The sequence below is a fragment of the Halichoeres trimaculatus genome, unplaced genomic scaffold, assembly GCF_033239565.1.
Source record: "Halichoeres trimaculatus isolate MK-OKI-2021-1 unplaced genomic scaffold, fHalTri1.1 fHalTri1_scaffold_5, whole genome shotgun sequence".
Classification (NCBI taxonomy): domain Eukaryota; kingdom Metazoa; phylum Chordata; class Actinopteri; order Labriformes; family Labridae; genus Halichoeres; species Halichoeres trimaculatus.
Genome location: NW_027437183.1, coordinates 28,078,357 through 28,106,137, shown reverse-complemented (window position 1 = coordinate 28,106,137; position 27,781 = coordinate 28,078,357). Strand labels below are relative to the sequence as shown.

The window sequence follows — 27,781 nt, the reverse complement described above, 5'->3', positions numbered from 1 at the left end:
ATGTAGGAGCACCTCTGACATTTGTCTGGCTGCAGCTGACAGCAGGATGAGCACTGCTCGAAATGTTAAGCACCTCCAGCTGGGCCTCCGTGTTATGGGCTGTTGTTGATTTGCACCAAGAGAGGTTTTGGATAGTTAAGATGAATGGCTAAAACTATTCCAAGCTGCAATATGTATACACAACATTTTTACATTATATTATACAAGAATGTGAAAAAACTACAAGCTGTTTTCTGACTTCTTGGTTATTAAGTGTCGTTCTTACATCCACAAGTGTAACTCTTAATCACTCACACCTAACAGGTGCTTAGTTTACTTTTCACAGAGCTATATATCACTGACAACAATCTGTTCGAATTCTTTAAGACACTTCACACAATGAGCATGTGTTTGTGCTGTCAGTTAAAGTTTAAACAAAGGATGACAACAGGTACAGGGAGTGGAGTTTAGATTGGATAAAGTTGCTTCATATGACTCGGAGCCAGGAGGCACTTCTATGTAAAAGTTTGTGAAACCATAAACAAGCAAACTGTTAACCTGGGTTATGAGCATGTTTAGCAACTTTGGAGGGAAAAAAATCACATTAAAAAGGAAAATTGTTCAATTCCTTTGCGCCCACCCCCTTGTCATAAGATATGGATGTCCCGTAAGGTTATTTGTGTTTGCTGGGAAATGAAGTGCTCAACTGGATTAAAAACATACTGCATATGTTTGGAAATCTGTTTCCCTGGGCGTATGAGTGGAGTGAGCGAGCGTGAAGCAGCAGCTTGCGTCTCCTCCAAGAGAGAGGGCAGACACTCTCATCATTAGCTGGGCTACAATGTGCTCCTCTACCTGCTCCAATCTGCACAGCCAGGCTCCTCTCTGACGCCAGACAGATGTTCCCAGCACGAGGTGCAAAGTACCGAGAGGGGAAACGAGAGTGAGCAGGAGAGGCAGAAGAATGGAAATATTCAGCAGAGTACACAATAAGAGTTTAATTATGAATAATACCAATGGCTCTTTGTTCTCACAATGAAGCTAGCTATGGTTCGTCTGGCCTTTGGGAAATTGTTTTTGGCTTCCATATGGGGGCAGCTGTCTGTCAAAAATAAATGCTTGAATCATAACATGCCACAGTAGGATAATTACAGGATAAAGAACAATGCAATTATGTATGTTTATTTGCAATATTGGTGAAGTATTTTCGATAAAACAAACTGTGAGGCTAATGATGCAGTTGAAAGTGGCATTTAAGCCCTTTGTGCTATTATTTTCTGAAGCTGATATTACGATTTACTCTTAATATTTGTGATTTAGATCATTTTTGTAAAACTTTACACCAGCTGTACCCTTACTAAACTCATCTATCATAGTTTATTCCTCTTTAAATAAAGCTTTTGTTCTTTGTACAAGTATGACTTTGATAAAAAAAAAATAATAAAGAGTAATCTATATATTCATTAGTTTCCACCATATTCTCCCAGAACAAGCAAATCACTTCTGTTTTTGTGGTGTAAAAACTCTTTCCTGAGTTCTGGCCTGTTGGTTTATAATAACAAAGAGACAAAGTAACACCAATGTTGTGCAGTTATGCAGGAAGGAGTTACACGCCTATTAGCTTGCCGTTAAAGGACATCTTGAGGTGTGGAGCAGACGATCTCTGCAGGCCGCAAGATTCACAAACACAAAGCCAGCTGGTCTGATACAGTCACAATACTTCACTGTTTGTATTTTCCTGACCAGCAGCAGAACACAGGCTCTGTCCCCCTGTGGGAGCTGCTACAACAGAGATGGATGTTAAAGCATGCATATCCCTCATGCACCATAATACTAATGAGCACAGAACGCTGTGTGCTGAACTGTCCGGCTGACCTTCAGTTTGCTGGAGAGAGGGAGTCAGAAAGATGAGGAAAGCGTCAAATTCAAAGACCTTGTTTAAGCACATTTTAAAACTAAGAGCTGATATGACATCTGAACACATCTTAAACTCTTCTCTTGTCTTAATTAAATGTAGATCATGCAGAATATTAAGAATTAAAAACACTATTCATCAAAAAACAACAAAGTTGATCCCCTTGCTGTCACTGCCTCTGGTGGATATGCATACAGTTGACATATTTGTACAATTGATTTTTTTTATTTTTACAGAATTACTTTACAAACAAATTACTCGAGGCATCAAAAAACCAATAATTATCCTTATGTTAACATTTCTGCTTAGGCCTAGTATAGAAAAGTTATTTCAGACAGCAAACATCTTTCAAGGAGGAAAAACCCTCTGCAGACAAACTTCATACATTATAAAAAGTGAGGGAAAAATCCATAAAAACCTTAGGCTACACATCGCTGTTTAAATGGGATTTCACAGTGATAATGAACACCTTGGCTTTTCTCAGAGCAGGAAAAGAGCTTTAACTCTTTCGCAAGTTCACATTGCATCATGTTGACTCGCAAACCGCCAAAAGTATAATGAGAGAATAAGTATTAAGAAGGGAAAGCAACACCCGGTGGTGTATTTGTATAAGCTGCCTCTATTCACATACTAATGATTTGCTTGTTACAGTAATTATCGCTGCGAGACCATACCGGAACATCTGCATTGATTTAGACTCAGAGAGAGCAGAGAGCGGGAGGGAGAGGCTCACAATCTGGAATTCCACTTCGAGAGCTAGACAACAATCTGTTGATGGTTATTTTGGTAATTGTCCATAATTGATGTAAAACACTGAGTGTGTTGCAGAAGATACTAAATTACAGTTTCCCTAGCTGGCTGGGTCATTTAAGATTGGCCTCAGAGCTGAAAATGCACAAACACAATCTAATAATGTGAGCTCTGAAAGAAACTGGACAGCTGGTGAGAGAAGACGAGACAGTCAGCCACACGGTTTACACTTTGCTGCTGGAGTAACGGCTCCTGGCAGTCAAAACTCAAGATGTGACAAACGAGACGGTGGGTTGGACAAAAAGTGTGACACATGACATTCAAATTAAAAAAGTATTGTCTTTGCACGTATTTAGTTGGGTGGTTTCACTGCAGATGTATCATTGTTTTCATTGCTTATGAACTCCACAAACACAAAGTTACTCATGTAGCATAAACTTTTATGCATAAAACCAAGAATCTGCAATGGACTTAAAAACAGTAAAAGTGCTGCTGCAGTGCTTAAATATTTCTAGTTTTACACACACAAACACACAAACAAATCAAAGTGTTGTATATGTTTAGAGCTCACTATTGGGAAAGCGAAAGCTAGTCAATGCATCTTAGCTGATTATCTATCGCAGGGGTGGCCAACCTGCGGCTCGTGAGCCACATGCGGCTTTTTGCCTTTAGGTGTGTGGCTCTTTGATCCATTTATTATTGTTATTATGAGAAGTGGTGTACCAATCAATCTAAAATACTGATATATTGATGTTGTGATCAGTATTGATCAATACTTGGGTGATGAGATTGATACTTAAGTTTCAGTTTCTTTTCTCAACATCCCACATGTGCTCGTAGCTATCCAGATAGATAGATGGATGGAACTTTGTCAAAATTTGGAAGTGAATTGATTTTCATCTTACTTCCTTTCGTTTATGTGTTAGAGGAAGTGTGTGTGTAGTATGGCTCTTTGTAGTACCACCATGGTAGTTTTTGTGGTTCTTGGTCTCTGACTGGTTGGCCACCCCTGATCTATCGCATTTTTGGTAATATGGCCGAAGACAGAGTAAGAAAAACAGAGACAGAGGATCAAAAAGCACAGCCTGTATAGATCTGATCAAGACTACAAAACAAAATAAAACAAGTTCTGAGCCACAGCATAGCGACAAAAAGGATCGTTGACTATCTTACTACACAATGCTATGGCTAAAAGTAAATGAAAGCATAATGTACCACCTCAGACACAAGCACCACAGTAGTTTTTGGATAATGACTAATTAAATCAAACATCAACTTGTACTTTGGCATGGGGTTTATAATTTAGAACATTGTTATCTGGCCAAAAAAACCATCATCAATATCCTAAAACCAATTGATCTTGTACAGTGTTAGCCTTAAAGCACCCTCTGTGGACATCCCATACAGGTTGAGGTGGCGTTCTCTGACATGATATGTAACCCTCCCATCTTTTAAACTTTAAATGTATTACCCATTGAAACACTTAGCTGTGAAAACAGTCTTTTCTGCAGCATTCTGAATATACCTGTCTGACACCTACCCCTCGCAGTGTTTACAAGCATGACAAATGAACAACAACAACAACAAAAAAAAAAAACGTGTGGCTGATGGTCTGTGTTTCTGATTTTAGGTCATAAAGAGGCATCAGTATAAATTTCAGTCTGGTTCATCATTGCCTGGAAACTTATCAGTGACTCTAACACTTCAAAATTTCTTTCAACAACTCTGAGCGGTTATTGAGCAGATTTGTCAGACAGGATGAGGTCATACAACTTCATGATAACTTTTAGTTAACACTCAAGTAATAAAAGATAAAACCAAACAACAAAATGTGTTTTCTTTCTCTAGTTCAATTAAAGGTTTTTTTTAATCACTGATGAAGAGAAGCTGATGCTAACATGCAAAGCTCCGCACTACAGTCATGGACGTGAATGGTATAAGGCTCTCTCTGTGTTTTATAGTGAGAAGATCCTCACCACGTTTTGGCTATGTTAGCATTCAAACACAAGTGCAACCTTTACTATAAGCTTTAAATAAACAGAAAGTGCACTGTGTCCTTGCTGTGTTACCCCCTCGTTCCTCTAATGAGACCTCGGCTGAACAATCAGTGTAAATCTGTGGCGCTGCATCGCTCGGTCCAGCCTGACCTTACTTCACTCACCGCTGAATTGAGGAAATCTTCTGCTATCATGGCTATGGATGAAAAATACACTCTAATTATGGAAGCATCAGCAAACTGGGGCAAGACTGAATGACCTTGGACTAATGAATATATTTGAAAACAATATGGCGGCTGGTGCTCATGCTGTTTGACAAGTGAGGATCAAAACGCTGATCCATTCGACTGATTAAAACACGACCCTCGACTTTGAAGCTTCAGTTGTAAAACATTGTGCCAGAAATAGAGGGTGAAAAAAGAAGAAAGGTTACTGTACAGTACTGATAAACGAATTATGTAAAATCACACAGAACAAATAAAACATTCACCACTAAAAATTTTTAATGAGTTTAACCTTTTTTGTTCCTGATTTTAAGAATATATGTCAAATTCACAACTGCACTGAAACAAAAAGCAACTCTTTCACATGGACTCTTGAAAAAACAAAACTGAGGTTGTGTGAAGTCACCTAGTCACCCTGGTCAATTAAACACCTCCCACTAGGGGTTGGCATCACTCAAAAGGCTCATTAACCCTTCTGACCAACCACCAGTCACAATCAAAAACACATCGCATCACAGCAGCCAATCCCTACATGGACAACGCGGGTCAACGCCCACACGAGTGACAGGAAATTGAATTGCTGGAGAGAATGTGGTGTGGCTGAGCACTTGAAAGACATTTGTTTATTCGGGCTGTTCTCATGGCCAGACCGACTTTATGAGCTCAAAAATAAGATGCAAAGGTGATGCTTAATGCATTTTTTCAAGTGCTAATTACAGTTCTTTATGTGTTATTGATGCATGAGAGTGATATGAGGTAAATATGCACAGAATTAGGGATGTGCTTGCATAAATCATCTCTAAAGCTCAGCACAGATGCGCTCACAAAAATTTAGACCCATTCAGAGGTTTACTGAGACATATCTTATTTGGATCTTTGAATCGATGTGCATTTACTTAAAGTACAACGTCGCCTTATAAACTAAAACGGGAGCAGCGATACACCGCTTTGTGTGCTTGCTTTTAAGACCACTCGTCTTAATCTACTGGGTTGATCTCTTGGTTCCCGCGGGATTAAAAAATGTCTGCAAACCTCCAAATATTTGAGGCAATCAACAACTCAACACGCATTTGGCGTTAGAATGCAAGACTGTGAAAACATACAAACGAACGGATAAAAAGGAGTGAAATATGAAGAGAAATAAGGGGATCGGAGCCGTGCCCATTTCGGGGGTGTAAAATATGGAGAAGTGTGGATCATTGGGGGAGCTGCTCTGCCTGGGGGAACAGATGAAGGGAGGACACTCTGCCAAGATCTCTCCACTGGAGGGGGAGCTGAGGGACTTGAGCTCTATGGGAGAAAGAGTGTGCGCCTCGCATGCTGCTCTCCTCAATCTCAGTCTCACACGCCTGCATTGACACGTCCCGGGCGCTCTGCTGCAGAGGGAAATTGCTGCTGACAGGGCCTTGCAAACTTTCACAGCCATTTAGAAAGACTTACACCCACACTTTTGTCACAGGCATTTATTGCACAAGATACATGATATGAGAAATTAACATTTTTTGAACTTGGCATCCTTTTTTTTACCAAGTTAGGCTTAAAAACCATTCATAATTTTGCAGCCTTGCGATCGGCCCCGGTGCAGATGTAAACACGAGACATGCCAAGTGAGACCTTGAGATTATGAAAATGCACAATTTTCAAGAAAAAAAATATTCAGACACTTTTCTGAAATTTATACCTCATGAGTTCTTAATCCAATAAAAAATGCTGTCCGTGTCACAAACACCAAAACATGAGGCTGTTTTTTTTTTATTAAACTGAGAAGAGACATTGTTTCAGACTTACTGTACCTTCAAGTCCACGATCAGCCAGTGCCTCCATTGAGCAGATGTTGGTCTGACTCGGCTTGGGGCATCTGGATCAACCATCACCAGAACATATTTCTTCGCCTGGGAACAGAAAGAAACTCACATTTAGTACTTCTGATGCAGACAATGTGCTTTACTAGAGTGCCACACACAGTGATTGGCCCAGAGGCAGCTCCAGTAACAGCGGCACCTGATCCCTTTTGCTTTCTAAATGCAGCCATGTGCTGTTTGTGCATCACATAGCCCAAGGCTTGACAGCCAAGTCTGCAGCTAACAACACTTTGTTTAAATACTTCAAAACATGCCTCCCTTTACTTTCATGGTTTTGACTTATTGTACCTAAAAAAAAAAACGCTGCAAAGTGTGAGTTTTATTCTTTTCAAAATATTTGTAGTCTGTTTTCTAATGCTGTCACTTGATTTGTCAAGTGGGTGCACAAAGCTGACAAAAAACCAGCTCACACCAGAAGGTTGGGTTTGCCTTTTGTTTGCTTGACACGTAATCTCAACAGTCTTACTTCAGCTGTCAAGGCCAAAATGTTGCTTAAAAGAAAAAGATTACATGAGACAATATTGTTATAAAAGAATTAAATGAAACTGTTAAAAAAAAAGTCAGTGATGCATATTAAAATACATTCTGCAAACATGCCTAACAACTACCGAGTTGCACCCTCTTTAAAGCTTAAACACAGCTCTGCCTCTTCTCTGTTATCCTCAAACTTAACATCGTTACTGTGACATCAAAATGACAAGAATTTGGATCCAAAATCGAATCCTCTCGTTAACATATTCACAGTAACTTCCTGCCACTTACACAGTATCTTTGTACCCCTCAATCTGTCAATAGATAAAGTGAGAGAAAAAGCATCTTAACTAACACTTGATCACAGTTATTGGACGTTGACTTGGCGGCTTAACTGCCGGAAAAATCTTCATTCTGTCTGTCCCTAAAAGTTAGAGAATTATGAGAGCAGATTGAATTATTGCAAGAGCACATTTGTCATCCCTGGTTGTGTGCCCAAAATCTGCCAGACCATATGATGGGCTTTTTTTATTTTGTTCACTTCCTCTACAAACAGAGACATTAATAAGGGCTGTTTCCATCCACCATGTCCTCTTTTACTGTATATGCATTTCCAACTGAACGTAGCGCTATCAGCCTCCATACAAACAAAACAGATGCAGCGTCTCCTTACACCCTTAAACTGACTGCCAAACATTTCAGAGAATCAAATGCTTGTGTGTAAACATGAACCTTACATTTCTGTTTGTTGTGTCCTATCGAGACATTCTTCTTAAAGGGCTCTAAAAAATTATCGTAAGCCGATGTATTTGAATGAGATAAAGAAGTAGTCATGTATTTTTTCTGCAGATGCTCGTTTCCAGGAGGATTCTCTGCCTACCTGACAAGCAGTAATAAGCGTAAACAACTAAGCCTAATAATAGGATAATACTGTAGTCTCAGCGATAGTGCCTGCAGGTAACATCCAGACATACCAGCAACAATAGAGCCTCCTCCACAGCCTGTCAAAAGTGACTCTATATCAGTGACCCCCCCCGGGCAGCTTACCAACCATGACCTGTTGCCTTCTGAAGAGTTGTAATCCTCATTTGTACATGTTTGCTACCAGGCAAAGACACTGTGATAATGTAGTTACACTAATATTTAAGTCAGACCCTGATGTATTCAGAAATAACACAACAACACACACACACATAAACTAAAAGGTAATCTGAGCACCAAAATTAAAAATGACCTGCAGTCACAATTATCACTGAAAGGAATTCCACTTTATAGGATATTTCACGTAAGTTACCATGGATGGGAATACGCTGTATAGGACAGGCTTAGTTCTCCAAATGCCAAATTTAGAACAACATAAGAACATTCACATTCAGATCCAACTGTATCAACAAAAACATGGCCTATTTGTGGTGGGCACTGAATTTCAATGATTCCTGCACACATTTACTGCTTGAATTTCTACCTGTAAGAACTTGGCTGGTCCAGCTGGCACGGGAAGCAAATAACACAAGAGGCTCCCTCCATGCTTGCACTTCACACATTGTGGCATGTACCCTTCTCTCTTACACGGACATTTTTTTTTCTCCATCTGTCAAAATCCGCATTAATTACACACAGATATGTGTGAAAGACTCCAGGGAAAAACAGATGCATACTCTGCCATCGGAAACGATTTATCAGGGCTCTAATAAACTAAACATATATCAAACATGTTTTAACAGGGCTGACTCTCATAGCTGGAGACTGGAAGGAACACAGTTTCCAAAAATATCTGATTAGTGTAATAACTCACACTAGTGAGGAAAGTAACATTAAAGCCTTGATGATCATTTTGAGACTAAGACTCCCTTTTAGGCTGGAATAAATCAAATAAGCATCTTGTGACAATAAATGTACGATATGTTGAGCTTCTGCTTAGCAACATGTTAAATCCATTTATGAAGCAAATTTAGACTACAGTAAAAAAAAAAGTGAGATGTCATCTACCTACTGTATTCCTGTTATGATGGTATTAACAGGACTCCTCACCAGAAGTGAAACCTGGGTAGGTGTAGGTTGAAGACCACTGAGCTACATTGGGTCATTATACAGGAGGGGATGTGAGGCTCCTGGGAGCAGACTGTAGGTGGGGGAGATTGAGCCTGCGTTCTCTTGGGATTAACCTCCCACTCCCTGCTGTGATCACAGCAAAATGGCCCACAGGGACCACACCTCAGACACCACACGGCTGGAATAAACTCTGCTGATGACTGGGGGTCTCAGCGGCAGCTACTGGACAGTGGCGAAAAGAAAAGTGGGAGGGCCTACTGAGTCTCAGAGGGGTGTCTTCTTTGGACAACATGAATCTCCTTATGAATCTGTGCCACAGAAACTCTGCTTTTTCATATGAATCCTTGTATTTTCAAGAGATAACATGAAAATTAAACTGCATGTCAGTTTCATCCCATGACACGGTTACAGTATTTGCAAAACAAGAGATGAGGAGAAAAAAGGCAGAGGAAGACCAGCGTCTCCGAGGATGAAAACTAGCGGCTTACCTTTGTGTGAACTCTGCTGGGGATGAGAATCAGAGAGATGTCTAATCGCTGCTCTCACAGAGCTGGCTAGGCTATCGAGCCCTGCTCGGCTAACTGATGACACCAGGAAGGGCGAGAGAGAGTTAGCGAGAGGTAGGGAGGGAGGAGAGGCCCCTCTGTGAGTTTACAAGTTCACGCTTTATCCCTGACCCAAAACCAAACAGTGTCGTCCGCACAGCTGCCTATTAATACACCCATCGCTTTATCCCCTCGGTTCTTCATCTCCTTCTGCGCACAGAACCCCCAATGATTCATTAAATGGTCGACAGTGCTCATCGCTCGACCCAGGGCAAAGCAGCGCATCGATCTCAAAGCCCTGTTTAAGTAGCAAAAACACTTGAACTCGTTTGGTAATTAACAGGTATCTGTGTTGTGATTAAGAGACAGTGATGGCTTAACAACCATCGACTGCAGCTTAGAGCAAGGTTGAAAGATTGATCTGCAAATGCAGAAAAATAGTAACACCAAAGCACCGCTGCAACAGCTTATTTTTCAAATAATGATGAAATTTATGCAATAATTACACAGTTTTCGCAACCAAACATTACTCCAGAACTGAATTTACAAACTAGGATCAGGTGATTTCCCAGACCAAATTTATGTGGGCTTACACACAAAAGGACAAAGTAATGCGGTCTCATTTAGGAGGGTGGAGTAGCAGAGAGATGGTAAATCAGCGACTGATGGGGAAGGTTATCAGAGGTACAACTGGCAGGGTTGGAAAAGGAGGTTCACTCTGGAAGAGAAGAGGTCAAAGGTCAACCAGGCTGCAGTAATTGAATCTGGACCAGACAGCGCTGGCTAGAGACCCACAGATGAGATGGAGATAGAAAGGGGCAGTGGCACTCGCCTAGAGGTCACTGACCTTACAGGTGAGGGGTCCTCATTGACATTAATTACACCCCCACCTGTGATCTACACAAGATCTGAAACCTCATTGTTTCTGACTGCAAGCAGCATCACCAAACCTGCTTTATAGGCAGCTGTAAGCAGCAGATCAGTTATCCTGCCACAGAATAATAAGTGCTTAAAAAGAAAAAGAGTTTTTTTAATTTTAAAAACGTTAATACCCTGAGAGGAAACAAAAAAGACAACTTTCAAGTCAAGCACTACTGACTTTCAAAAGCTTAAAATTTGAGCCTAATTTGAAGGAGATGAGGTGATGCAGTTTGGGAACTGGAGTCAGAGATTCAATATATTGCATTTGTTAAGTGTCTGCTTTTACGATATAAAATTCACAAGCTTTTGAAATCTCTTTTCGTAACGGTTTTAAAAAAACTCACTAAAATTATTATTTATCCTCAAACTTTGCATCCTTCAGTTAATTCATTTTGAAGTACCTCCATGTATAAAACAAATTGTCAAAGTAGATTTTTTTAGAAATCAGTCACTCATAGTTTCCACAAAAAAAATAATTAATTGATTAATTCTCAAAAATAAATAAGTGGGAGCCTTGTTTAAAGTCACTGTGAGGAGCTTTAATTATAGTTGACTTTGGCGCCCCCTGTGGACAAAGTGGTGCACTCCATGATTTTTTTTTTTTTCCCAAGAAGTATTTTTATCTCATCCAAATCAAATCACTTTAATTTGTTGGCTTTATATCCTTTAGTCTGACACCGGCCTGATGAGAACGATGCGAGGTCATCAGAGTGAGCTCATAGATACAGTTGGTCTTCTTGCTGAAGGTCTTGCTTGCCTTTGTGGGCCGTATAGAGGCATGGACATTAATACCAGTATCTTCAACAAATGAAGACTCCTCACAGGAGCTTTAAAAAGGATTTTTTCTAAGGAAATGTGAACTTTTCACTCACACCCAGATGCACATTGTGGTGTTTTGCATTCAGTGTCTTCACTCTGCAAAGAAGTCAATGCACCTCACCACTCTGGAGCAAAAGGCCCACTAAAGATGTATCTGGAATCATTATCCAGGATGATTTGGGGAATTTCATCGCAGCCAGCGACGGCAGCAGCTACTGGATTAACATTCAGATAAATAATATTGACACATATAAATGATATGCAAACAGGATGCCAATACTCCTCAGTGTGTTCTTAAGCACCTCGCACAGTGCGGGCTGCTCACTACCTCCAAACCTGCCTATTTTTAACTCAGCCTCCCTCCCACACAAGAGTGGAGTGTGAAGTGGCTTATAAATCCACACTTGGAGGAGCCACATGGTCAAAGGAAAGTCACATGTGGATACAAACGCATATTCTAGGCCTGAAGACAACACAGATCCCCGCTGGGTAGTCAAAGAGAGGAGATAGCCAGAGCAGGAGGAGGCAGAGGTTCAAGAGGAATCAAAGCAGAATATGAAGCACAAGTTTACATAATTACATAATCACATTAACAATTTTTTTTGTTTGAACATAAAAGCACAGACTACAATGCTACATTTAATCAAATTAACACATGACAGAAGGTAAGACGAGGCCAGGAATTATCCTCTACAGCCTGAAAATACAGCACATTTAAAATTAATATCTCCTCTGTGTCACGAGCTAATACCTGTAACATCTATTTATTTTCTCCTTCAAATCGCAAACACACAGCCCCCTGATAGACTGATAAAACCTCTGAGTGCAGCCAGGTCTATACCCTGTTTTCAAAGCCTCGTACTTTTGCGGTGTCGGCTGGAAATGCTATGAAGCCATAGCTAACAGGAAGATGGTTCACAGTCTGATTGAGGCTTGAGGGGGGTGAGGGAATTAGTAGCAGCCTAGGGAACCATTTCTGCATTTCTCTCAACGTCGAAGTCTCCTTTCAGCGCACCATGCTTGCAACACAGCCGTGCTCATGTTAAGCTTATTAGTCACCCTGGATGCGATCTTGCTAGCTGAGGCTTTCAACACTTTCTAGTTGTGGCTTTACACACATACACCTACTCACTGCCATGGAAGCATTTCTGCAAATGCACATGCTCAAACACAGTAACTACCACTAACAGGTACTCTGAAGTAACATGCAGCCAGGCGCTGGGATGTGAGTCTCTGATCCAGCCCCGTGCTAAATGAGGCAAGAGGGAAATATTTTTGTCATGTACTTTGGCTGCTGAGAGCAAAACACAGTCAAACAGGGCAAATTACAGCACTGGACTCATATCCATAATTAGTCTGTCAAGCATGTCACACACTGAAAAACATAGATGTGCTATTTTACCACCAAGTGCTGCCTATAAAAGTTAATGGTGAGCACATTCTGATTACTTCACCCAGCATCTGGGAATCCAAATCAACTATTTTGATTCTAAAGTACTTTGGGGAGTTTGGGTAAAAACAGATAATAAAGATCTTTTGGGATTAAATGATGCTTTGGATTTTGCCCTGCATGTGCGATTAAAAACGGCAAGTTCACGCAGTGCATGACATGAGATTTGAAAGCTGCAAACACCTAAAGGTCACATTTAACACGTGTTCCCACTGCTTCATCTGGGTCGTCATGTTAAATGTGGGCAGATTTCTGGCAACTCCTCTTATAGATTGTTCTTTTTTTTTTTTTTACTTGAAATACAAAGAATGAAAGCTTGAGCGAATCTTCTGTTATCTATTTCATCAGGAGAATAATTGCTATTGTTAGATCTTTTTGCCACATTTTTATGACTCAAGACGGTCCGTTATTGCACTTTGTTTAAATGAAATAAATTAAAGGCTTCTAACACTTCGACTACCATCCCGCACAAACACAATCTGAAAGCGGTGGGATTCATGCTGCCATGAAGGGAGCTTTAGTTGTAAGCTCTCTGACACCCATTCCTATTTGGCCATCAGAGCTGTTAAAGGTGTCAGGCCTGTTCACAGGCACTGTGTGTTTCACCAGCCAAGATGGCTTCCACATTTTTTCTATCATGATTAATTATGGTTTCTGATGGTAGTACAGTGAGAAAGTGTAAATTATTCCCACATTTTCTTGTGCCCTCCGTTCAGTCACTGTTGTGTAGGAAGATGCTATTGACGCCATCCATGGATGGCGACCAAAAGGCATCTACATGGGGTGGCAAACTCTAGTGCCTATTAAGGGGTGGAAGCGGTGGTGGGGGGTGCTTGGCGTGTGGGCTGAACCTAGACAGGACTGCCAGTTGACGGGGCCAGATTTTCCAGTATGGAAGAGTCTTGTTTCAGTGGGCGACGCTGGGTGTTGGGAGACTGGGAGAAAGGACTGCCCAGGGCTTGGAAGCTTGAAACAGAATATTTCAAACAGACAAGCACCGTCTGTGTTCCAGTGTCACCAGCCCACCCGTCTGACAATCAGGGCCATGTCATCACACGGGCTCTGAGTAATTCAGGGAGCACTCTTATCACCTTAGAAGATGTGGCAAATTCAGATGTCAGAGCAGTCTGAGGTCTCAGCAGCAGAAATAGCATTAAATGATACATAGCACAGACATAACAGTACAGTAAAGTGTTCACCTACAGGCAAAACGTCAAGCGCGTGAATTGCAAAGCTCTGTGATATGCAATCACAATGCGCTGCTTTGCTTCAGACAAAATCCACAATATGTCTTCAAAATCACACACTGCACGGCGCACTGAAAATCCTTAGTTTAGAGAGCTGGCTGAAATCAAATAATTTGTCTGACAGATCATTTTGTGTATGTTGATATATTTAGCGCTGTCAGAGAGGACATCACGGAGAATGGCACTTATATCACAATGCAAAAACTGTTATCAGAGGAGGTACAGGTTTATGGTTCAAGGGCTCGTCCATTCATAGAGAACAAGCTCAGCCTCTCTGCCTGACACACTGATAAAGACAGCACAAATAAAACAGCTCCGCAGCTCCATCTTTGCCTCTCCCCAAGGGAATAATATATCACCCATCTGAATGTGGCACGTATTGAATCATTTCCAGCGCTGATGATTCATTTGAATAAATCAGCCTTTTTTTATTTTGCCAACTTGAACTGATACTGAAATAAGGAAAACTGAAGTCACATTGTTAGATATGAGGACGGACAGGTGTTAAAGTGTTCTATAGGACTGCTAATCCTAATCCCCTTTCAAGCAACAATTAATGACTACAGCAATAATCTTCACACATATGTTGTTGCAATTCCTTTCAGACTGTCAGCCATAACCTGCCTAACTCATATAGACCAAATCCAGGGGGATATGTCGCTGCAGGCAGATAGGATCTTATCCTGGATTTGCATAGATAAATGCAGAGTAATAATTCAAGGAGCACACGGGATGGATGAAGTTTTGACCTGAGATATATTCTCAATCTGACCATTCACTATTGACAAGCTCTCAGGGGCTTAATTTTCAAATACTGCCGATCCACAGAAAGGGGATGTGTGTTTCATCTGAGATAACTCTCAACAAAAATCAAATGTTCAAAAGGGAAAAAAATGAAATACAGAAGCTTTTCCAACAAAAACTTTCAATGTCTTGTACAAAAAAGCTGCAGATGCACAGGATCAGCCTATAGGCAAAAATGAAAAATCAGCAGCTTGTGCAATGAAAGGGTTATATCCGCATTCAAGCTAAGAGACATACTCTAACATACACAGACACAAATCCTGTTGAGCTGAGCCGAGCAGAGATACCCTACCAGCCCTCCAAGGCACAATTAGGATTTCACGGGGGGAAGAAATCTACATTCCTGCACACATGAAAAAAGTCCTTTCTCCCTCCCCACAACAATATCAACTTTTTACTCAAGGAAAAACCTGAAGCACCACTCGATAGGATTTGGACAAAGAAATAAAAAACAAAGCCAGGAAAAATCTAAATTTAAGCTGCAGTTGTTAAAGAAAAAATATTATGGTTGAGGAAAATCCAGTCCTAAGCCTCCCAGTTCCAATCAATTTCTCCTCTTCTCTGTGATATGAGGAGAACATCCACTCATAGTTCGTTTGAAGTGCTCGTCTGTGTGGAGCCACGCAACGCTTGTATGGACAGCCTCTGCGTACGATTTTAACACCTGTCAGGCATCCAGCCCGAGCACACGAGGTCAAGCATCTGCCAGTCTAAATAAAGGACAGGACAGAGCAAACCACTACATCTGCTTCCACACAATGAAAGGACATGCTTACACAAAAACAACATGGTTTAATCATTGTGGTACACTGTATAGAAGAGCACACGTGAGGAAATGTACAGGAGTGAGCTGTCAAATACAAAAATACAGGGTCTGGAATCTGCTGTACGTTCAAATAAAGATGTGCAACTGGAAACCTCTTTGTCCTACACATAAAGAATGTTTTGTGTCTTTATGTTTCAGTGCATGATGCAGTTTTGATTTTTTAATCAAAAAAAAAAGAAAAGAAGATAAGAGACCAAAGTGTTGATCAGTCGAGTGACACTGGAAGTGTGCTGACCTGACATCTGATGCTTAAACCTGTCTAAGGAGTAACATCACGACCAGCAGACTGAATGATTATTCTGAACAACCCCAAATCAATTCATTCAGAGTTAAACTTTGGAGCAGATTTTAAGCCAAAATAACAAACGCTACAAATGCTCCAGCCTGTTAAGACTCGCAGCATATGTACTTCATCTCTGGGTTCATAGCCACATTACATAACTCTTTTTCTCAGCACTGTTATTTTAGTTCCTCGTATCACGTTTAAACACAATACATGTGACCTGCTTTAAACTCTTTTGTCTTATCTGGATTTATTCTCATACAGAATGAACAATTAGTAGCTTTTTATAGCCCCTGATAGGACCACGTTGGACAAACAAAGATGCCTCCTCTCACAATGCAAAAAAAGTATTTCTGCCACGGTCGAGCCAATAATTGTGAAAAGTGAGAAACCTGCTATAAAGAGCTAAGGTGTCGAGTAAGCAATGAGAAAAAATATGACAATCCAAACCAAACTGAGGAACTTTGCACGCTGAAGACGAGCTTGAATACTCTCCAAATTGAACAGACGCTTCAAAGTTTTTGTTGAACTGAGCAACATTAGTCCTCCACTAAATCACTGATTTTGCTTTTGCTTGTCATGATTATTACCGTCTGGTCAAGATTAGAGATGAACCAATCCAACTTTTCTGGTCCTGATACCAATACCTGGCTTTGGGTATTGGCTGATACCCATACTGATCTGATACCAGTGATAAATAATAACCTGCATGCCCCACTGCGGGATAAGACTGGTAATGTTTTGAGTAAAAGACAAAAAAAATGAATACATATGGGACTAGAAAAGCACTCAGAGACTGCAGACCTCCACCAAGCATCTTATGATTGTCACCAACACTTTAGTCCTACTTTAATGTTATACTCCCTTTCAGCAGACTGTCTGCTACAATTTGGTGATAGTTGCAGGTTTGTACAATAATTTGTTTCCTGACAGTGTTGAAAATTATGATGACCCAGTACATATTTCATATTCTGGATCATAGTCTCCAGAATATTGCCATTATCTGGATTGTACCTTGTCTTGTATTGCTTTGCAAAGCACCTGACCATTTATCGTGGAGTTATATACACATATGGTGAAAACGGCCCTATCTCACAATGTTATAATCCTTTAAAAAAAAATCCAGGATCCAGACAGTGATCCGGATCACCACCGAAATGTAACCACTTCTTTCTTATCCCATTTTGAACATTTCCTGAACATTTCATCAAGATCTATTTGTTACTTTTTGAGTTATGTTGTTCACAGACGAACAATCAAACAGACAGAAAAAACTCTCCCAAAAACATAACCTCCTTGGCCGAGGTAATTACTGAAGTTGATATTTAATTGAGCTATAAGTGTTTAAATATTTAACAACAATTTGGTCAAAACAATACTTACAAAAATGACTATTTATCTGTTAAACTTTATACCCCTTTATAAATTAAAGTTTGGATTTGGTGTCAAGTTCAGATCGATCCTTTCCCACTGATACCCGATCCAGCTTTGAGAGGCTGTGTCAGGGCTGATACCTGATACCAGGATCAGATCAGTGCATCCCTAGTAGAGACTGCAGCCCCTCACCATAAACTCTTACCAATTTAATGTAATACATATGTGCAAGAATTAAAACTAAGGGAAACTTACAAACAGATGATCACAAAAAAACGTGTCCTTCAGGCAGCTCTTTAAACTCTGGTCCAATTAGAACAAATTGTTCATGTAGCTCGACTCTATCTACTTTGACCCCATCATGTCTGATTTAACTTTGACAGGCATTGAGCTAAATACCACGAAGACAATAAATGGACTCAGGCTTCAGCTACAGTAAATGTCTTCAAATCCAAACCAACACTTTTCCTGACGCAATCTGGCAAAACCAATGCCCTGAAGCTCCTCTATAGAGCAGTATGACAGATAAGGACACGAGCAGTACTTGAGTTTGACTGAGACCTTTTAGCTTCCCGGCCTGGGAAGTGGTGTTTAAGGAAGAACACATTGTAACCGTCACTACTGATTTTCAGATTTGTGTCGCATCTGCAGAAAAGGTTAGGCACATCGTCTATCTGAAAATGCCCAGATCTGAAGTCAGGCATTAAGTTGGCACTGGGGTAAATCATGCCATCACTGTGCTTCAGTTTTCTCATTATACATACCTCTCATGACATTCACAGAAAGAAACAAAGCCTCCTGCCAACACCTACTCCGTGAGAGAGCTCTTTCAGTTCAGCTCAAAAGCTGAGAGCTCCAAACCTCCACACCACAGTGTGGGCAGAGCTGGCACAGCCGTGTGCCTAAGAACACTGACTGAGTGCAACAGTTGGACTAATAACTGAACAAAAAAATAAATAAAATGGACGCACAGCGGGGACAGACACAGCTGAGAAGCAGGTTGACTTCTGCCCACCTCTCTTTTTATTCAAGAGCGGAAAGATGTCCACAATGCCTCTCAGGTCTTAGTGCCATGAGGGGCGGTGAGCTCGCAGCTTCAGCCACTTCAGGGTAAAGCAAATCACCTTAATATGCTAAGAAGATTAAGCTGGATAAATGTCTAGATACATTTTTTGAAAAGCCACGTAAATCTGTAGTGTTTTTATTCGGGGAGGGGCGGGATGTGAGTCAGTTGAGACGATCAACACAAACCCACCAAAATGAAACGGGATTGGCTAAGGAAAATTGGGCTTATTTGAGATTTTGCATTTTAAGCTTCTTGAATCTAAGACCATCCCACCTCTTTCTTATTATTTCAACACCAACCTTTGGGACAACAAAACTACAAAAAAAAAAAAAAAGAAAAAAGCACGCTGGTCACATGTGCCACTGCTGGATCGGCTTAGACTCAAGACTCTTAGACAAAGAAGAAGAAGAGGTGAAGTTGAAGGTCTCTAAAGTGAAGTACTTGAAGTGCTTTCAGGATCTTTTGTTCATGGCTCGGGTGAACTATTCAAGTCAAATTAATTAATCAAAATGGATAGCTGACTATTTTTTTTTCTATCTTGGAAATTAGAAATCTGAGGGTGTCCGCCTGTCAGCTCGCTGTGCTAGAAATTAAGTGTGAAAATGAACGGGAGAAATGGAACAAATAATGTAAAGGGATTAACAAATCATTTGCATAACATTTTCTCTGCTTCCAAACTACAGGATCAGGAATATGACAAGGAAGGCAGTTTTATCATCCGCTGTTCCTAGATCAATCAACGCATCAATGGGCCTGATTGCTGTTAACATTAGAGGCAGCCTTTTCACATCAAAAGCAAAATGAATCACCGGTAATATATCTTTAAAAAACAGCAAAAACAGCCAGACGAGGTAACAAAACAAGTTTGGGGAAGAAGGAATCATCTGATGAAAAACATTCTTTGAAGGCAAACTTGAATAGAGTGCATCTTTGCAAAGATACTTTACTTTCACTGTGCCAAACGTGTATTAACCTGTTTTTCTTCTTAACACTCTGTCTCTCCATCCACAGTTAAGACAATAAGACCACTGAGGAGATGAAGGGGATGGCATTATGGAGAGTTAAGCATTGTGAGCAGCCCTGAAGCTGTTCCTAAAGAAGGTGAATCAGAGGATTGGGACACAACTGGAACTAAACCCTGTGCCGGACCACAAATGAGAAGCACAAAACATTTCGGGCAAAATGCCACTAAGCAAAGCATCTGGGTCTTAAGTAAACTTCACGTGATCACTTTTAACTTTGTGACTACTTAGCTCTTAGAGAAAGGAGGCTGTCGAAGAAAGAGAAAAAGCCTGTTTCAAACATGAGCATCACAGTAATCCTGTCCGACAACTGAGAAACTAAGTGAAAGTTTACACTTCAACATCTCTCTGTAACTTCAGCACAAAGAAAGGAGCAGCTTCACTTTGAAGACGTGAGGCCTGCTGAAATCTTCGAGAAAACAAAGACAAAACTGAAAAGAGTAGTTTAACGTTTTCAACATATTTTGGATGGTGAGACGCAGACATCTCCTGGCTGGACAGATCACATTAATGAAACGTACAAGTTTCTGAGAGTGCTGAAGTGCGACAGAGTCAACTCCAGATCTTACACTGATTCCCCGGTAAATGTTAGGTTTCTGTGGCTCTTATAAATAGAAATTTAATCTTGTATGTTTGTCTAGGTATCCACATCCAGCAGATGCACTTCCCATGCAGATTATGAATCTCTGTTTAAACAGATCTCGCCGTCAATGTATATGAAGAGACAGCGAAACGACAGAGTTTCTGTGTGAATATTGAATGATAATGAGGAGACTCAGGTTCAGGTAGTATTTCATTAAAGACCTGCTGCTTCTCCAAGATGCTGTGGTGAAAGGTCTGCAGGTTTGGATCCAAATGATGAATTTTGTGATGAACTGTCACACAACATGTGGAAATGAGCTTGTGAAGATTTTATTCAATCATTATCATTATATTGACACTTTCCTGGGTAAAAAAGAGAAAAGAAAAACACCTCTTTTATCACTCAAGTTCCTGCCTATCAAAGGAAAAAGCTCTACCCTAAATATATCAAGGTTTGAGAGTTACTTCTACATGCTGAACAATTTTAATTCCCCCAGGAGTGTCGGTGTCGAAAATAATACTGCATTTATAAAACAATAAAATTCACCAGTAAGAGCACCCTAAAGCTTCCCTAATCTGTTCTCACCCCCCCCCCCCCTTTAATACATACATAAAGCTTTTTGGTGTTAGTGAAATAGAAATGGTAACGCCAAACACCCTTTGTCCAAATATCAGGTGGAGGAATACTGCTGTTGCAACATCAGCGTTCAACGCTGTAACACCAAAAAAACAACACCGTGCAAATTTATCGAAGAAATGAGCAAAGATGAAACCAGGAAAAAGAAGAGAAATAAGAAAGCATGTATAATACTCTGTTAAGGGCTAAAATTGTGGCTGCTTTAGTCTCAATTATGCATGAAAGATATTTGCACAAATCTTTTCTCCTTCCCCGCTGCCGCCTGAGGTCAAACTGCAACCTCGCAGAGTACTACCACTTGCTCCTGCAGTGATCCCAAGCCTCCGACATGCTTCACAAGGTGCAGATTATTCTTCCTCTGTGTGGAAAGGTGGCCCGGCGCTTTATTGCCTCTCTTCATTCCTCTGAATATGCACAATCAATCCGGGGCTTCTACTAGCAGCAGGTTGTAATTCTTCCCTCCTCTGAAGCCTGCGTGAATCATACGTGTTGTTGTAGTAATGGGCAATGACTGAATGGAGCGGGACACGGGTCAGCTTAACAGGGTGTTATAATGACAAAGGGGAACATTAGCTAAGGAAATAAACTTCCTGAATCTCAGCCAAACACCCTGATTTATTTCAGGAGAGCCAAAAACACCCACCTGATGACTCTGAATATGCAATTAGATGGATATTACAGAACATGTTTCACTTCCTGACCCCCGCTGTCATATGGGGGCTCAAGGAAGCGACCCATCTTTTTATCTTAACATACATCTTCGACTCATCTTTGACCGATCGCCATCACTTCCTGAAAATAAAATCCCTATCTCTGTACTCTCACATCCCCAACATGAAGACCTATCAGGAATCCTGCATGGGTGGACATGTAGGCTTTCCTAGGAATGACAGGGTCTGCTAAAGAGGAACCCCACCCTCGCTTTCTCCGGCATGCCAACACAGAGGAGAGTGGGCAGCGCTGAGACGGCAGCCTGCCGTGGGCACTGCCAGGCTTAAAGCTGCCCTGTCGTCATCAGAGGCTTGCAGAAAAGAACTGAGATTCACCAAAAAAATAAAAAATAAAAAAAAGAGGAGGGGGATCGTTGCATTTAAATCCTCTCTCAACGCCCCCACATGTTTTAGCAAAGCATAAAAATCATTCACACAGAGAGAGAAAGCGACAGTGAAAAAGATAGAGGGAAAAAGAGAGGAAACAGCTATTAGCAGCAGTAAGCAAGCTCAAGAGATCATAGTGAGGCAGCTCTAATCGCAGTAATGGTTTAAACCCTCATTCCATCCACCAGATGCAAGAAATGTCTACCCAAAAACAAGGCTTTGAAATCCCCCATGTCTAAGAATGTGCCCTGTGGCTACGGTCCTTACCGAAAAAAAAAAGAAAGAAAAACAACAACTCCAAAACTGTCTCCACTTTTGGAACAACTATGAGGTAAAGATAGCTCTTGTGGCCTGTGTTGTTTACAGCGAGTACAGCGAGAAAAATACAGCAGGCTTCAACCAAAACAGAGATTATCTTAAACATGTAGCCTGCATTAATGTCAGTGCTTACAGCTTTAAAAATCAAATATCAGGGGGTTTTTTTATCCATGCACAGGAAATTTAACATCCACAGATACTAAGTTGATGAGTTTATTTTTCTTTCAGTCTGTTTAATTTCTATTTTCCTCTAAACTTCTCTCTTACTACTTAGGGAAATGTATGCATGTGAATGGGAGTGATAAATAAAAGCACCTGCTTTATTAGAGAAACATATTTATTGCAAGTAAAGCTGGTTTGATGGCTGTTATCAAGCTTTTAGCTCGTATATCAAATGTTCAATAAAATACAGTGATGGTTTAAAATGGTAGAAACTCATTTAAACATCTTTCATTTGTGCCAAAAGCTCACCTGGATGAGCTGCAGTGTAACCAGATAAATATAGAGCATGATAATCCTTTAGACTTTAAAGGTCTTTAGTTATTTTTGGAGCCTTAATTTTCAATATTCTTTTACTCTTTTCTTCAGGCAAAGCTTTAACTCAGGTTTTTATGTCCTTAAAGCCAACTGTGCAGATTTTCCAAAAAGCCTGTATCGACTCAAAATTCTTGATGTTCCTCCTTCCTGTAAAAATAATTCTGAAAGCATCTAAAGATATAAACATTGAGCAGAGACACCAGGAGAATACATACAGGTAGATGAGGTTGTGGCTCCTCATGCAGACTGTGCTTATTTCCCCTCTAAGTTAAGCTGTCAATAAAGCCATGAAGCTCAAGTCTGGTGTAAAAAAAAGAGTTTGGTAAAAATAAAGGTCAAATTTCTGGGTGTCTTTGGAGCACTTTTCATTTAATTTGACAGATGACTGAGCTGAATTTCTGCCCTCTTAGACTCAATTTACACACAAAACAACACAATTTTTACAGTTGGTTACAAGCTCGAGATATTTATTGAGTGAATCTGGAACAAGTTGGTCCCAATTACAGCTCTGGCTCCTCACTCCTACAAGAGTTTTCAAAGACACTTTATACAGCAAAGTCTCCCTGCAGATCAAATGTAAGAGCCTGTTTCTGACACCAGGAATGATTGTATGACAGCCTGGCTTCTTTGGATTTTTTTATTGTACCCGCTAGCTGTGTCACTTATAAAGGTGACACCTACTTCTCTAAAGTTTTGCTCGGATCAAAATGATATTGCTTTGTGTGGATTAATTCATACAATTTAAGTTTTTTAGATTAAGTTAATTTAGGTTTATACAAAGTGCTGATTCAAAGCGTGTGTGTTTGGGGGAAACATAAAAAGCATTTTCTTTCAGTTGGTATGATTGTTTTAACCCTGTTTTAATTTTGTCGACACTTCATTGACAGATATGTCTGACTCCTGTGAGAGAGTCCTGTGATCAGTGCATGAGGCTGCAGCAAAAGCAATGTTTTCTCTGAAGTTAGACTTAGTCCTTTTTTTCTTTGTTTTGGGTGTGACGCAATTGATCAGTCTTTTTTTTTTTTTAACTTGTCGATAATCAGACTTTTATTCCAACTAAAAAAAAAGTGGAATAATCTGTAATTGCAAAACAAATAGAAGTTACTTTTATAAAATCAAGGTCTAGGATGTAAAACTTAAAAAAAGCACATAAAAGAGCCAACAGTTTAATCCTCTGCTGCTGGTCTCTGTGAAGTTCAGGGGTTCATTTATACAAATCATACAAAAATCAATCTAAGTTTTTTGTACATGGGGCACATAAATTGGGCCAAAATGGCGCCCTGTATTGTAATCTTTATCAACAAGGGATGATCATTTAAGCTAATATCTATCCCTCCTCCTTCACAATCGACTTGCTTCTGAATTTAATTAAGATTCTAAAAACGCTCCATCCACACACATGCCAGACTTCACAAAACATTAGTTCAAGTGTTGAATCTCTGCTCTGAAGTTTGAACACAGAAATCTGCAGTTTATGTAGCCCTTTGCTTTTGTTTTTGCTTATGAGCACCTATTTAGAGGCGGGTTTATGGGCCTACTGCCCATTGTGCTCCATTACAATTACTCAGCAGGCACCCATCCCGTCCCAGTAATGAAGTGGGTGTTACAGTGGGTGGAATTGAGCATGAGCAGCCACTACTCTGTATTCCTACTACTGAGTACACGGACTGAGTGGCAGAGAATAGCAGCAGCTCTGGCAGCATGGCACAGTGACAGAAAGCGTGGTGGACCAGCAGAGAAACCACAGGACACAATCTGATCCTTCAATAGCACGCGTTTACTTCTGTGTCAGGAGGATCGCAGAATTACATTTCAAAGCCCAGTAAATAAAGTTTTTATTGATTTAATCCAACATGTAATCTGTTTTGCTGTCTGACACTGATTCTGGCAATAAAAGGGAATCATGTAAGACAGCATTATAGATAATACGGCCATAGATCAAATGGAGTTTGGCCAAGAGAAGGGCAATAGATCATGTTCAAGCTAGACTGCTTAGCTCTGGAATTCATAAACTAGCTCCTAAATCGAGGTGGCTTTCAATTTAAGTTTTCAATTTACAGATATAGGATTTTTTTTGTGCGCCTGGTGTGATTTCACCGTCATCGTCAGCGTCAGCGGGGGGTTCTGTACAATGGGAACTGTAGCTCTCTCAATTTGTCACTTAATAAAACTGCACATTCAATCACATTATATAGGTAAACAGATGAACACCATTTACAACATATGAATGACTCTATTATAATCTTATGCTTGCTTTTGGAGAGATTCATTATACATTTCTTGTTAGACAAACTTCCAAACTTCTGTTGTGTCTTTTAAAACCATTAACAAATAAACAGAAGCTTTGTATGAATCCATCTGATTTAGTTAGAAAGCTGCTTTGGTTTTTTTAACAACAATTTGTGATCTAGTTTAGTCCTGACTTATGGTTAGTCTTAAAAAGCCACGTGTTTCTTTTAGTACATGTCACCACTGAATGATACAGGTTCATATACTGGTTCTCTTTAGGAAACACAGCTTTACGTTCTGAAACACCGTTTAAAAACTGTCATGACATCAAACAGAGGCTGGAGATCTGTTGTCAGCCTGTAACAGGGGTCGTCAAACTCAGTGACTAAATTAAGAATGAATGTAAGAGCCACTTTCCATTTCATGTTATCAGATGTTTTGAATAGAGTAAAGTGTAGATAGGACGTTACCTTAATAAAACTTAGGTGGTGAGTGGCTTTCTTGTCAGTGTGGTGTGCTTGCACCACCCTCTGGTGAAAAATTGTATTGACATCAGGACTGTTAGTGATCACTATGAAAGACATGTTTGGTGGTAGACGCTAGAGTTTAGACATCCAACTATTTAGAACATTAAAGACATTTTATTTCATGTTATAGTTTTGAAATGTTCAAAACTTTTTGTTTCTTGTACCAATGACAAATATTAGGAACCCTATTTTGTTAAGGTAAAGCTGCAGCATTTCTTATCCATTACTGCCCTCTAGTGTTGAAAAGAAGCACTTTTATGGTTTAAGAGAAACATAAAGATGGGGAGTCATGCACATGGTATATGTTTCCAAACGTGTGCTGAGGATTTCATATAAAAATGGACAAAAATCTGCAGAATGTAGCTCGGCACGTTTGAGAGTGCTGTAGCAGCTTGGTTACTGTTATGACAGGAAAAAGTGACTCTGACACAAACATACTGACTCATTGAGCCAAAACCTTGAATCAACTGATCCATTGTTTCATAAACTTATATTTTTGCATGAATACTTATATTTGTTAGGACTGTTTACACCATAGATGAGAAACATGCCCTTCTCCACATGATTTTTTTTATGCTAACTTTGTCTTTCATTACATTTTAAAACTGATCTTGAAAACAATTATATTTTTTTCTACAATAAAAATGTTATTATATTGCAGTCCTCCTGAGAGAGATACAAACACACATAGCCCGTACCTTGTTTGCTCCAGGGAAGATAATCTTTGGGTGGCCCCATTCAGTGGTGATCTTCTTCCTGAGATTCTGTGGGACTATGACGCAGTTATGGATTTCCAGTTGTGGGTAGATCACCACTAGCCCACCACTATATCGAGGAGATAGAAAAGAGGAACGCCATTTGACACACATTTTTAGTAGGTACCTTATGCATTAAGGTAATCGAAACAAGAAACTTAAATGAACTTAAAGTCAACTTATTGAAACAGCTCTGATACTGCCTTTAGCAGAAAAGCAGAAGAGTGAGCAGATGAAGCTCCTGCTAAGATTCCTCTGTCTTCCCCATCTTCATTTTCACTATGATCACGGTGGAGCTGTGAGGCATTATGGGTAACTTACTGACAGAAAGAGGACTCCTGAAGGCACAGGTTGTCAGCTGTTGCTTCCACTTGATGAAACCCCCAAACACAAGTACATAACACCAGGAACATTGCCAGAACAGCCTGCAGAATATGATGTTTTTAACAGACAAATAAGTGTTATTTAGAAAATTATTTTAAAAAAAACACACATTTGTTAGGTTTTATCTAGCATTAAGTCTCAATGAAACACATTCAGTTATGTTATAACAGTCAAAGTTGGAGGAGCCTTTTCACACTGAGAGCTTAGCAGAAATGTGGTAGGGCTTTATCTTGTAGTTTTTAAAAAAATTCCACTCAAAGCAGCTTAGGTTACATTTTCAAGCAACACAGGTTGTGCACAGTGAAGGAAAACTCATGTTCAATATCTGTACAGTGACTTCAACAACTCTTCTTACTCTCCCAAATAAATGATCAAAATGTTTCATCAAACTAATCAATAATCTCTCGACTAAAACATAACCTGCTGTGAAGCCAGTATTGAAGTATGACTCTTGCTTCACCTGTGCACTCCTGGCCAATCAGGTCATATGTGGACACCTGACTCCGCCTACACCTGTGAACCAATCTGAAATGTTAGCAGCTCTACACCGCTCATGGTTCTTAATAATGACGAGGTTTCGTGTTATTTTCCGTCTCTGCCGAGTTACACAATAAAAACTGTCACTTGAAGTAATTCTGGTAGCTGACATGCGTTTGCTAATTCATTACTGTACTTAATCATGTTATAAAATTAGCAGCCCCCAACAGAGACAGGCACAAGGTGTCATAAGTATGCAGCATTTACTCATGAAACTTATCAAATATTCGAAGATGCTTTTATTTTCAGCCACAAAAACTAAAACCCTCGTAAGCTCAAAGCTAGGCTCGACCACATTTAGCTTATTTATATTAATGCCTTATCTGACTTTAAGTAATGGACACCGAAGCTGCACCTGTTTGTCGAGACAAAAACAGACACTAGATACCAAAGCAAACAAACAACAGCCCTCTAAATGCAGTAGTTTTCCTTTGTGGTGACATTACCATCTCCCAGACACATGTAGAGACGGTATCCACTTGTGTTGAGCTGCAGGTTTGTTTTCCTTGTTCAGGTCGCGGTGACAGCCGCCTGTGCAGCGGCGCGTTGATCCTCTCCAAAAGTTTCAGGT

The 27,781-nt window shown here is 40.1% G+C and overlaps 1 protein-coding gene across 1 annotated transcript in view; it reads right to left on the bottom strand.

Annotated features, from left to right (window-relative positions):
- Positions 1-27,767, bottom strand: part of pebp4 (phosphatidylethanolamine binding protein 4) — a 50,951-nt gene extending 23,184 nt beyond the window's left edge. The window contains exons 1-4 of the mRNA XM_074670347.1: positions 27,657-27,767; positions 26,611-26,714; positions 26,233-26,359; positions 6,659-6,757 (exon numbers count right to left, since the gene is read on the bottom strand). Of these exons, the coding sequence (XP_074526448.1) occupies positions 6,659-6,757; positions 26,233-26,359; positions 26,611-26,714; positions 27,657-27,659 (333 nt within the window). The 5' untranslated portion in view covers positions 27,660-27,767. The remainder of the gene's footprint in view (positions 1-6,658; positions 6,758-26,232; positions 26,360-26,610; positions 26,715-27,656) is intronic.
- Positions 27,768-27,781: the final 14 nt, after the last annotated feature.